The 13,239-nt window shown below is 42.6% G+C and overlaps 1 protein-coding gene across 2 annotated transcripts; it reads right to left on the reverse strand.

Moving 5' to 3' along the window:
- Positions 1-1,822: 1,822 nt before the first annotated feature.
- Positions 1,823-13,239, reverse strand: LOC121673283 (chromosome alignment-maintaining phosphoprotein 1-like). 2 transcript variants are annotated; one of them, XM_042046472.1, is made up of 2 exons: positions 13,225-13,239; positions 1,823-5,499 (listed from the first exon to the last, which is right to left on the reverse strand). In XM_042046472.1, exon 2 carries the CDS (start codon positions 5,437-5,439, stop codon positions 2,602-2,604), a length of 2,838 nt encoding a protein of 945 aa, XP_041902406.1. In that variant the 5' UTR covers positions 5,440-5,499; positions 13,225-13,239; the 3' UTR covers positions 1,823-2,601. The 2 variants fall into 2 exon arrangements, with proteins under 2 accessions (XP_041902406.1, XP_041902407.1); XM_042046473.1 differs by lacking the exon at positions 13,225-13,239 and adding an exon at positions 12,700-12,877.

Below are 13,239 nucleotides of genomic sequence, written 5' to 3' on the forward strand. Positions count from 1 at the left end.
GGAAAGAAGGAAAGAAGAAGGAAAGAAGGAAAGAAGAAGGAAAGAAGAAGGAAAGACCTGCTCTTTTGATTGTACAGCTCAGAAGAAATACCAAGTATGTCAGACAATACAAATTAGCAAGAATTCATTTGACTTGGCTTCTACTAAATGAACTAGCATTTAATACTTCTTTTACAAAATCTTTCTATTCTGACAATTGTGAAGCACACAATTCTTATTTTAATAAACACTGAATCCCAAATGGTCTTCAGGGTTTTTTTCAATTAATTTACTCATTAATGTAAGACCAATCAGTACCATTAACATTATAGGTGTTCATATTCTAATGGTTACAATCCATACGATTTCTCTGATCTAGAGGTAAGTAACATACTGATATACCAAGGCAGCTACTTAGATACTCTTAGCTACGCCGAAAACAAAAATTACTGAAACCGGTAATTCTTGCAAGAATATCTCCCCAAATATCAAATGAAATGAAGTTGTTACCTGTGACAAAAATGGCCTTTTCTGAAAAACACCTTCAAGTTCTCTAAGAAGACTACTTTTAGTTTGATTGAATGAATGCTGGCGAAAATGTACTTTAAAAACATGACTGGGCATTCCATACAGCTAACCACTTTTTGCCATAAAAAGATGAAGGTAAGTTTCTATTGCACATATGGCCACAGCTAACATCCCTCTATAACATATCCTCTGGTGTTCCTCTATTGTTTCCATTTTGTACTTTCCCTCAAGCATTCTTCACAAAATGGACTGAAACCAGTGTCCTTCCAAGAGTACACAGAAGAAATTCCTCTCCAAGGATAAGGATCTTACAAAAGGAACTGCCAGAAGCTCATACAGAAGCATTTTCTCAATCATATGTATGATCTATTAATGTAACAGCCTTTAAAAATTAGATAATCTGAAAGTTGAATATTGTGAGTATTATAACCAAGTATATATTGAAGACGTGCTGCAAAGTCGGGACATTATTCCACTATGCTGACTTCCATTAATACATATTATTTGCCATTGCAAGAAATAGTATTTTCTAACCCTTGGGAAGTAAAGAATGACTGTATGATTCTGTGCTGTCCTGAATGAGTCACTTTTACTGGCTTTTAGTTAACTTCACTCTTTGTACACCGAACTGCAGCCATAGGACATACATAGTAAGTCACAGAATGCATTTGAATTATTCATATAGACATGGTAGGAAGTTAACTCCTTCACTTAATAAACAGCACTGAGAAGTCACCTGAGCGTAGAGCTTTAAATACCTTTGCCCTTCCTTCCAGAAATCCTCTTGGAAGACAGGAGAGATAAAAGTACAGGCTTCAATCCAACCAATCTGAAGCTCTTTGGTTGGAGCTTACTTGGAGACTTTATTATTATTAAACACTAACATCTTCATATCCTAAGCCCATATTTAAAACAGCTTGTCTAGGCATAATTCAGCTGGAGAGGAATTTCTCCTTCCTTGGCCTGCCTCCACTTAAAATCTATATTCCTTCTGAATTATAAAGTACTTGCGTGTTTTTAACATATAATACTCAAATCACACAAAGGCCAGCATCCTAAATAACAGTGCATAAATTCCTGTTTTCCTTCATTTACATCTGACATTTACATCATATACTTTTCTTAAAGAGACAGGAAATTTAGACTAACCTTCCTTAGTGATGACTGAGGCTGATGATTGGGATGTTGAAGCATTCAAAGCAGACCTCCTGGGTAATTTTGTATCTCTTGTTGCCAAAGACACTTAAAAGACATTATGTTGAACATGGAAAGTTCCATTCTTGATGTGAACAACAACAAAAAAATATGGCCAACACCAGGTTGGGTTCTTTTTATTGTTAAAACATTAAAGCATAACATTTCACCAAATACAGGAAATTCAGGGGTTGTCTTGACATTACAAACATCTGAATCATCAAGAGAAAGTGTTGAGCTATACATAGTCTGACGTTAATCTATCAATTTAATGTATATTAGTACATGATTAAAACATGGCCAAAATACAGAATCACAAAATAAGTACCTTGATGCTTCTAAATCTGAGACAAGTCAGAGAACTGAGTGCAATAAATTTCCAGCAAATGTCTATACACTCAATTACAACCTCAGGGCAGAATTGTTCCAGGAATATTGGTAGTTTCTCATATTCTGGCTCATTCACATTCAATTTAGTGAGAATTTTGATTTGAGAACTTGATAAAAACATTTTTAAAAATACAACATTTAACAAATGTGAAAAAAGAAGTTGTCTTCACAGGAAAATATGGATTGCTTGCCACTCCAGTCCTTAATTGCCTATATGTTTTACAAATCTTTACAAAACTAATTTGTATCCATTTTGGTTTCAAAAACATAGTACATCTGAAAAATAAAATATGACTCTACTGATGGGTAATACAAAGACATGAACACGCATTTAAAATTACTTTCAAAAGTAAATCTTTTCAGTAATACAGCTATAAGACAAGTTAAACATAGTACAATAAACCATGCATCTTCTGACTTGTCAGATCAGCTAAACTACTCGGTTAACATACAGTAACACTTTTGAACACTTTGTAAATTCAGCTTCTCTAGCACAAGGAAAAAAAAACATTAAATTTGTTCTTCAAGTGGTTCAAGGCTGTCTAAGTGTTTTTTAGGTGTATCATCACTATGACGGCTTTGGCAATGGGTTAAATGTTTCTTAAAGCCTCGGGGAAAATTTGATTCAAAATTACAACGGGGACACTTCAACAAACTTTGACCATGAGCAGCAACATGATTTTTAAGAAGAGACTCCAAGAGAAAAGCTTTGCCACATATTTTACATTTGTATGGGCTTTGAACATTATGCTTGTTAACTAAATGGTGCAAGACAGCACCTTTCTTCATTGCACGACAGCAACAAATTTTGCAGTAATACTTTCCCTTGCCACGCTTCATGTATTTTGCTATTTCTTCCTCAGAGATGAAAGCCTCTTTCTCTTCAGTAAACTGAAGCACACACTGTGGCTGTGTGGGAGTAGTTGCATCCATTTTGCTCTCTTTGCTGTAATCAGATGACTCCATATCATACTGCTCTTGGTCACTGTTGGATTCTTGCTCCTTTATCTCCATTGAGTCCACCTCTGTTTTTCCACACTCACTGCTATTTAGTTCAGAATCTGAGTTCTCCTGGTTATCCTTCTTGGGCTTCTTTTTTGGGCATGAATATAACATGTGTTCAGGTGATTCTTTGGCTAATATTGATTGTTCATCCTGTGAGAATAAATCATCCAGTGGTTTCTGATCATCTAAATTGTGAGAGAGAAAGTCACTGTCACCAGACTCACTGGGTGTTTGGGGCTCGGAGAAAAAGCCCGATGCAGACTTGTGAGGCTCGGAAAACAGGATGTTCTTCTGGATTTCAGAAGGTAAAGTAGTTTCAGCATGTCTCTGGACATCAGAGGATAGAGTAGCAGCAGGCTTCTGCATCTCAGAAAATACAGCATGCTTTTGAACATCAGGGGAAACAGCAGATTTCTGGCAGTCTGTGAAAACAGCTTGCTTGAGTGTCTCAGGAGAAACAGGAGTAGGTTTCTGAGACTCAGTAAAGAGGCCATGTTTCTGAACTTCAGGAGATGTGGATTTCTGAGACTCTAGAAAGGCAGCAGACTCCTGAACTTCAGAGGAAATGGAAGTGAGTTTTTGGGCTTCAGAAAATAGGGCATGCTTCTGGACTTCAGAAGAAACAAGAGCGGATTTCTGGGCTTCAGAACACAGGGCTTGTTTTTGACCTTCAGTAGAAAGAGCAGAAGTAGACATCTGATTCTGGGGCTCAGAAAAGACAGCACGTTTCTGGACATCAGTAGAAGCAGTAGGATTAGATTTACGAGTCTCTGGGAACAACACTCTTTTCCGAGGTTCTGGGAAATGAGCCCGTTTCTGAATCTCAGATGAAGCAGCAGAGGTGGATTTCTGAGTTTCAGAAAAATACATAGATTTCCGTGACTCAGAGAGTTTCCAAGATTCAGGAGATACTGAAACACCAGGCTTACAGACCTCAGGAAAGAAAGAAGGCTTCCAAGAGTCAGAGGAAACAGTGTGACTAGACTTTCGAAGCTCAGGAGAAACAGGGGGAGAATGTTTCCATGTGTCAGGGGACAGAACAGGTTTCCAGCCTTCAGGGTAAACAGATGAGATAGGTTTCCAGGGCTCAGAAGAAACAAGAGTAGACTTCTGGGATTCAGAAAAGGACGTAGACTTACACGAATCAGAAACAAGCCTCCTAGGTTCTGGCAACACAACTGAACCAGGCCTTCGGGACTCAGGGGCAGACCTCCGGGATTCTACAGACACCGACATGGCAGGCTTTGAAGCCCAGGGAGAAACTGCAGAAGACTTCTGCACCTCGTGAGGTGAAGACCTCCAGGGCTCAGGGGAAACAGTTGGAGCAGGTCTCCACGACTCTGGCGAAACTGCAGAAGCAGGCCGCCGGGTTTCAGGAGAAGAAGCGGAAGCGGGCCTGCGCATTTGAGAGGGATGCCTTCGTGGCTCAGGAGACCCAGCTGGGGCATACCTCCGTGGTTCGGGGGATACTGCCGGAGCAGGTTTCTTTGGCTCTGGTGACACAGCTGGGGAGTATCTGCGGGGCTCTGGAGACACAGCGGGAGAATGGCGCCGGGGCTCTGGTGATACGGCAGGGGAATGCCGCCGGGGCTCTGGAGACGTTGCTGGGGAGTGCCGCCGGGGCTCTGGAGACATGGCTGGGGCTGGCTTCTGTGGGTCAGGGGACACAGCAGGAGACGGCTTCTGTGGGTCAGGGGACACGGCAGGAGATGGCTTCTGTGGGTCAGGGGACACGGCAGGAGATGGCTTCTGTGGGTCAGGGGACACAGCTGAGGCTAACTTCTCTGGATCGGGAGACATGGCCCGGGCTGACTTTTCTGGATCTGGGGACACAGTCTGGACTGACTTCTCTGGCTCTGAGGAAGTCACCTGAGCAGACTTCTGGGGCTCTGGAGACACAGAAGATTTCTGAAGCTTGGGGGAAACAACAGGTTCAGATTTGGGGAGTTCAGGAGAAAGGTCAGGTTTGCGTGACTCAGGGGAAAGGGTAGGTTTCTGTGGCTCCAACGTGACACTTTTTTTGGATGAATCTGAATCTCCTTCAACCTGTTGCTCTTTCCGCTCTTCATTCCACTTCTCAGGTGCTGCATGCTGTGCTTTGATGTGGTAATATACGTTGCAATACATCTTGCTGGTAAAGAAACATTTATGGCAGTGAAACAGTTTTGCACTTTTTTGATAAAATATAAGTTTACCCAAACCAGCAGCATCCATTTCATCACAATACTCTGGGTGAACAGTACCCATATGAATTTGTATGTTTTCATAGTCAGTTCCTCTGAAGCTGCAGTAGTCACACTCCAAGCGCTCTGTGGTTTTACGTAGTATCTGCAACATGTCCATTTTTCTACGGGCAGTAACAGTTTCACAGCACTGCACCTTTTAAAGATTAATTTTCAGTTCCTGCAATAAAGGAAAAAGATCTGTATATTTATCTGTCCATGTTAATTTCAACTCTGTCATTCCTAAATAACCGCATGGGCTTTTCCCCACCCACCGCCCCCTTTTTAGAAAGAGTAACTTTTGCACAGGTACTAACTCCTTCATAGAGAAATCCAAACATAGGTGTCTCCAACTTCTGAAAGTCATTTTATATCAGTAAAACTTGAAAAAACAAAGTTTATATTTAACAATAGGCCTTCCTACCTATGTAAAAAAACTGGAAGCAAATGATACAAAAAGAACCCAGGTGATGAAGAGCAAAGTTTGAATTTCATTTGATAAATGTGACTTGCTTTCTCCATTGTCTTCTCTTCCCATATTTGATGTGCTTTTATTGACATTATACACGTAAACTGAAAACAAAAAGTACTTTGAAACACTGCCACTGAGATAAAGCCATGTCAAAAATGCATCTCCATCATTCAATTTCAAAACAAATCAGCAGTTTTTGACAAAGACCAAAAAAAAAAAATCAAGAAAACAGCAGCCTAAAACCTAGGCCCTATTTTCATCTGTCAAATACTGACATCCTTTCACTAATTACATGGAAAAAAAATATGCTGATCATAAAAGCTTTATCTATTATGAAAAGGACTTTTCCTGTTCCATTATTTCATGTGCTGCCCCAATAACAATAAAAATACTATTTAAGAAAAACAAACAAAAAAGTACTCCAAAAACTGAACAAAAATCCCTCAAAATGCAAATAGTTTTAAATTATTTGGCTGGATTCCACTATTACCAACAGAATTTACCCAGATTAGCTACTACAATAAGCAGAAAACCAAGTCTAGTCATATTCTGCAAGTTATATTGTCATAAAAGTGGAAGGTAAAAAGGACATTCAAGTGAAATGCACACACTTTTTTTTTGTAGGTTGAAATTAAAACAGTTGTTACATGATTAATCATGCTAAGCTATCAACCTAATTTTGGGGGTCTTGTAAAACACACTGCTTCAAAACACTCAAAATTGTTGTTTCATTTTAACATTAATTTACCTGTCTAAATATATATTAGACTAACAAGTCTAAAAATATGCATTCAAAGCAAGTTTTCTTAATTTATTCCTAAAGCATTTTTACCCTGGTTTCTTATGGAAATGAGGCTTACACAAACACATTGCCCTACAGTCAATGCCAATCAAACCGGACAAAGCAATCCAGCCTTATTTTGCATTTCTACACCTTTCATGAAAATCAGGAACCAGAGAATGCAAGCAATGCCTCCACTGAGGCAGAATATGTCACTTAGCAGTGCCTGCTTCTGTTTAGCCTCTACACAAATAGGCTTGAAACTTTCAGAGCAAGCAGTGTCTGATTCAGCTTGTAATTAAGGAAAAGGGGAAGGAATTAAAAATACTACAGCAGTGAGCTGCTTTGGGTTTGGGGCAGAGACAGAATGAAAGCAAATTAGCAGTGCTGCTAAAGGATGAGATGGATACAACAAAAAACCAGGAAAGAAGGATTGGCTGAGGAGCAAGAGGGCACAAATCCTTAATAGAGTTTCACTAGCTCAGCTGCTTATGGAACAACTCCTTTGCGTGCACTGTGCATACACACTTCACATTAAGTCACAGGAACAGGTAGATTTCCATTTGGGAAGCGTGGTGGGACCACGGGTGGAGCTTTAAGAAGGATCCTGCTTTACAACCATGAGGCAAATGAATAGCATCCAACCACAGTCTAGCTACAAATGAGAAGTAATTACTCTCTGCTCTACAAACACTGAAGTGGAAGGACCTTTGGGGTATAAGCTGCAGTTTCCCACCACTGCTGGCATCCATACAAAAGACACCCCAAATTGTAGTCCACACCACATTCAGTTTTGACCACAAAACACTTCCCAACATAACAATTGTTTAATGCATGTAAAAGATGAAAATAAAACAGAAAGATGGCAGCAGTGCTTAGCAGTCTGTATTTGCAACAGCAAATAACTTGCCAATTGTAAAAACCCATAGTACATCATGTCTTAATACTCCAAAAGACCTTCAAATCTTTATGAATTACAGTGCATGTTTTGTTTGCAGGACTCGGGACAATGGGAGGAAGGGAAGATTTCAATTTGAAAGCAAAAATTTCTGAATTGCTGATATGAGCTAAATAAAAAGGCTTTGTTGTTTTTTGTCATATCACAGCAGAACATAATTAGGACAATAAAGACATACTGCAAGTAATCACACTTTTAGACTTGAAAGGGAATTTGTCAATTCCAAAATTGGTTGTAATCCTGAATTATCCATATTCTTTTCACTAGAAAACCAAAAAAGGCTTTTCCAATTTGAATTTATCACAGTTTATAACAAAGTTTACCAGACAACCTTTTCTACCCTCTTCAGAATTTCCCTGCCCTTCGCATGTCCCTGTTGCCTTTGCTGCGGTTTTTTGTTATTCACTGAACTACACTTCACCCCACCTCCCATCCTCTTCTTTTATTCAGTTCTACCTTACTTTATGATGAAAATTTCCACTTTCTCTCCAAATACAACAGTTAGAAAAAGTCAGTGCCTCCCTTCCACAAATTGTCCAAGTTGCTGCTAAGCTTTGTTGACCATGAGATTATTTTGGAACCAAAGAAGTTACAGGCACAGTCCAGACATCCAAAAGTCTGGATATTCAAGCCTTTAGCATAAGAAATAACATTGAAGAGCTGAGGGTACTTTCTCTCACATTGCCTTCACTCACCATTTTTAGTTTTGTAACTCAACCCACTGTATCTGGCAGTCACTGAAGCAACTGCCTCTTCTGCTGAAATCTCTGCTTAATTGAGGCAAGACAACTCTTTGTTAGTGCAGCACCTTGAGTCCATGGAATAGTAAACCTAGTTTTAAAATAGCTACTGTGAGATCAGTAACAAACTTAAAACAGTCATGTTGTCAATTTAAATTTGTTGAGACATTTCTGAAGGAATAAACTCTGAGATGTTGCTGGTTCACTTAACACAGATCTAAACAGCTAGTTTGAAAGATTTTCCTGTCAAGCCCTCCAGATTCCTTCTCATATTGAGCTCCAATACCACTGTCTCTACATGGCTCTGGTTGCTGCCCTCCTATACACTCAGGTTTATCACACAGATAAACCTGCATCACACTGTTCTTTGCCATCATCTCCCACATCAAAACTTGTTCTGCACTGGATCCTGCCTTGCCTAGTTGGGTGAAAGTGCAAGCAACAACGTCACTGTTTCTTATAGAGTCCCACACCAGCAGACCCAGCCAGCCTAAAATCCATATGCCCAGTAACCAGGTCTCCACAGCCTCGGCCCTGCATGAACTGTGATGGGTCCTGCATGAACTGTGATGTAATCTGTGCTCAGCAGCATCTTTTTGGCAACACTAAGAGAGACGGACCATGCTCCCTCTGTGTAAATGCATTATTACAGACATTAAAGGGAACTAGCTCTGTGCTGCTCCAACTCAATCCCATGAAAAGGGTCAGGAAAAGAACTGCTGTGACAAATCTGTCAGGGTGCTCCATGTGCACTGCAGAGAACTGGATCAAGTACTAAATCCCAGTATCATTCTATTCCTCTGAAGCTCTTTGACGAAAAGTATGAATTTCAGGGTGAAGATCAAATTGTCATGAGCAACAGCTTCTCCATGAAACAAAGCAGAGGGGAGATGGCCACTAGAGTATCTCTCAAGGCTTCTTGAATACTCCTAGGAGAACAAAGGATCTGCCACCTCTGCAAGTACAAATAACTGCTGTGCAGGCCCCAGGCCACTTTGTTTGGTTGAACACTCTGCCTGGCCATAACTGTTTTGTAAAAAGGACACTTGAGCATTGCCCCTATTCAAACTCCCAGTTAATAGGATGTGCAGTGCAGCAGTGGCTATAACTGAGGCTGTGCTGCATACCACTGTAACACTACAAAGCACAACACATTCCTTAATTGCTCTTTCTGCATTCCCTCCTACTTTTCTCACTTTCCATGGCTGCAACACTGAGAAAACAAATACAGATGCAGCCAAATCGAACTAATTATCTGTTCTGAGAACACATTACAACCGAAGCAGAAGCCTGAAGCCCAGCATTTATGCTTGTCCTGCGTCCACATCCTGCCTTCAAGACAAGGTACTGTGATTCAACTAAGATTCTGGAGCTTGCAATACGAAATTTTAACTTAAGGCAGCCAAGACTCATTCAGAGTCTTCCTAAGACATGACATTTCCCACTGAAATCTACCTGAACAGGTAAGTGCTTCTGTCTAAAAGCTTGCTGTATCCTCAGGTATCAAGCACAGTAACAGCATCAGCACCAACTCAGGTCTTAGCTGCCTTGAAGTGACACAGATCAATGTCCATCACTTAGGTTAAAAGCTGCCTGAAGAGACACAAATCTCAGCAGTGGGACCACCAGTCCCTACTGCTGCTCTATCAGCCACCTCTCCCAACCCCTCTTCTTTCACACATGTTTAGAACCTACATATAGAGGTTCCTACCACCAGCTCTCTCCTCTCTCCACAGAGATGCTGAAGATCCTTACACCAGTTCCTGTCCCCCACATTGCAGTTCTGGCCATAATCTCCTCTACCACAGGAAGAACAGAAAAACAGCATGGGGAAAGGATTGGTAACGAGGGAATGTATCTAACTGAGAGATGAACAACCACCACTGCTTTTCTTGCTTGGTTCTCAGCACCCAAGAGACTAAAGTCATGATTTGGCAGAAAGAAGAAGTATCCAGGAAGTAAGAGGCAGCAAGACAACCACAAATTCAACCAAAAGTTGGTTATGTGTATTGCAAGGCAGCCACAAAGTGGAGCCAAACAGCATCACAAATCTCTGTTGAGCTCATGTTAAACTGAGCAATAGGAGCATCCTAAGCTAATGCACAAGAGAGGAGAGACCTCCTGATGTCTTTCCAGGCATGTCAGAGACAGTTCCCGGATTCCACATCCCATCTTCCATGAGGATCCCACTAAAGATTAAGCCATACTTTCTACAGCCTCTCAAAAACCTCTCAGTGGAAGAAGAGTGGAAAAATGCAGAAGAGATACCTACATATAAGAAGGAATCCATGAAGGGGATGGCACAACATGACTCTGGCAGAAACCAAAATGTCTCCACTTCTCAACTCCATTCCAATTTCATAGCTACAAGTCTTCCAATCATTACTGGTAATTTTTAATAAACACATTCTACACTTAGCTTTGCAACATTTAATATATACTTGCATTTTTCCTCTACAGAAGATAAGCTGTGACTGTCCGAGGGAAGCAACAAAGGGCTCAAAGCTAAAGATCTGTCTGTGAGCACAGAAAATTTATGTAATTTTAACATTACATGAAGAATTCAGAGCACAGCAACAAGTAGTCGGCCATATCATTGTTCAAAATCAGACCGTCAGTGGCAGAAGAATCTCTAACTATTTTCCTCTCGATAATCAATCCTGGTGAGACACAAACAGATAGAGGACACACAACATACTTCAGTGACACCAACACAGCTGGGAAAGTGCTCCAGAAGAAAGCCCTGTGATTTTCTGTAATGCCCTACAACCACACATAGGATTCCCTGCACAGGAAGGATTACTGTTTATTCTCATCAGCCTTGGAAGTTTCTTGCAGGCAAACAGTTCAGTCATAACCTCTGTCAGTGAAGAGGGTCAACGTTTCCAGCACAAGAAAGCTGGGTTTGTTCCCAGCACAAGAAAGCTGGGTAAGCTAGATGCAGCAGGATCACTGCCTCTGCTAGCAGGAACAGATCCAAACTATTGCTGTGGTTAAGCAAAAGGAAAAGTTACATGTTCTTGCAGTGCCAAAAAGTAAATGGCAGTCTGATGGCAGCATGATGCTTCTCTTGAAGCTACATCCCTGTGTTGTGACTGACAAAGAGAAGTTTAGCTCCCAGAGGAAGCTGCACACAAACATCCCACAGTGGGGCAGAGCAGACACTTCGCAATGCAGAAGGCAGGTCAGGGCATCACTTCCAAGGCACCACGAACAAGACAGGCAGCACTATGCTTCTGCTAGCCCAGAAGTGTCCACAGGTACCTGACCACAACCTCACATCTGAACTCCCAGCTACCAGCCAGTCTAAGTTCCATCAGCAACAATTGCTGAACCAGGTCTTTAAAATTACACAACTACACAAGGCACAAACACTTGGACCCAACCAGCCACTGAAACACTAAGATATGCTGAGAACATGGGAGGCACCAGATCCAGGTAGGAAATGCTGTATTATGAAGTTCCACATTTCCAGGGAAGGTTCAAGTCACAGGAGATCTACAAAGCGACAATACCTGATGCACATGACTTAAGAAACACAAAGCATCCAGAACTGCAGCAATTTTGCAATATTTCAATCTTTGTTAAGAGAATTACAAGTCTATACAACATTAGTTCTCAATACAAGATCTAACAAGTCTACATTGCAGAGTAAAATCAATGTACCTTTGACTGATTCAAGATGGAAAAAATTAATTCCATGTACTTCTGACACAGCTTTCTAACTCCAAGTTCACAATTCCACTTAGCTGGCTTCCAAAAATGGTCTCAAAAACCTTACTACTGCAGTGCTGTACCTGAGCTAACGAAGTGCCGCAAGACTCACTAGAGCATTACAATCTAGTCAAGAACTGTGAATTAAGGTTGTGAAACTTGGTGATAACAGGCTAAGAATTCCATTTACACTACTCTGAAAGAATATGGGGTCCAAGGGAAGATTATGGAAGAGAAATAAGAAATCCAAAGTTTCTATGTTCCTCACTTGCAAAAAATTCATAGAATCATTGAGGTTGGAAAAGACCTCTGAGATCATCGACTCCAACCTGTGACTGAACACCACCTTGTCAAATAGACCATGGCACTCAGTGCCACGTCCAGTCTTTCCTTAAACACCTCTAGGGACAGTGACTCCAACACCATCCTGGGCAGTCCATTCCAATGTCTAATCACCTCCACAGTGAAGAAATTCTTCCTAATGTCCAATTTAAACGTCCCTTGGTGCAATTTAAGATTATGTCCTCTCGTCCTGTCACTTGTTAACTGGGAGAAGAGGCCGACCCCCACTCAGCTACAATCCCCTTTCAGGTGGTTGTGGAGAGTCACAAGGTCCCCCCTGAGCCTCCTGTTCTCCAGGTTAAACAACCCTAGCTCCCTCAGCCGCTCCTCACAGGACACGCTCTCCAGAACTGTTGTGAGCCGTGGTTCTGCACCTGCTTCTCTGCTCCCACGTGCGACGCAGCCGCTCCCGGCAGCTATTTCTGTCACCGGGGAAGGGCCCGGTCCCGGCGGGGACACGTCCCGTGCCGAACTCGCTATCCCAGGACAGCAGACCGGCGGCGCGCTCCTCCTGCTCCTCGCTCCGCCGGCATCACTTTAACTTTCCTGCGGGGAGGGGGTGCCTGCGGGTTCGGCTTTCGCGGGGCCGCCGGTTCGCCGCTGCCCGGCCCTCCCGGGGCCGCACCCCCGGGCCGGGGGCCACGCCGCCCGCCCATTCATCCCGCCCCTCCGGGCGCTCTCCCTCGTCGCCTCCCCTCTCCCTCTTCCCTCCCGTGCGCGGCCCCGTCGGTTTTGTTCCCCCCGCGCCGGCACCGGCAGCCGCCGCCGCCGCCGCCCCCCGCGCGGCGGGGGCTGGACAAGGGGAAGGCCCAGGCCCGATGCCCAGGGGGAGGGAGGGAAGCGCGCCGGGCCCGGCCGGCGGGAGCGGGGGGCGAGCGGGACGCGGCGCCCGCACTCACCGTTCGGCACCTCCG

The sequence above is a fragment of the Corvus kubaryi genome, unplaced genomic scaffold (genome assembly GCF_017639235.1).
Source record: "Corvus kubaryi isolate FWS band 111438036 unplaced genomic scaffold, C.kubaryi_AGA036_p1.0 65313, whole genome shotgun sequence".
Taxonomy (NCBI): Eukaryota; Metazoa; Chordata; class Aves; order Passeriformes; family Corvidae; genus Corvus; species Corvus kubaryi.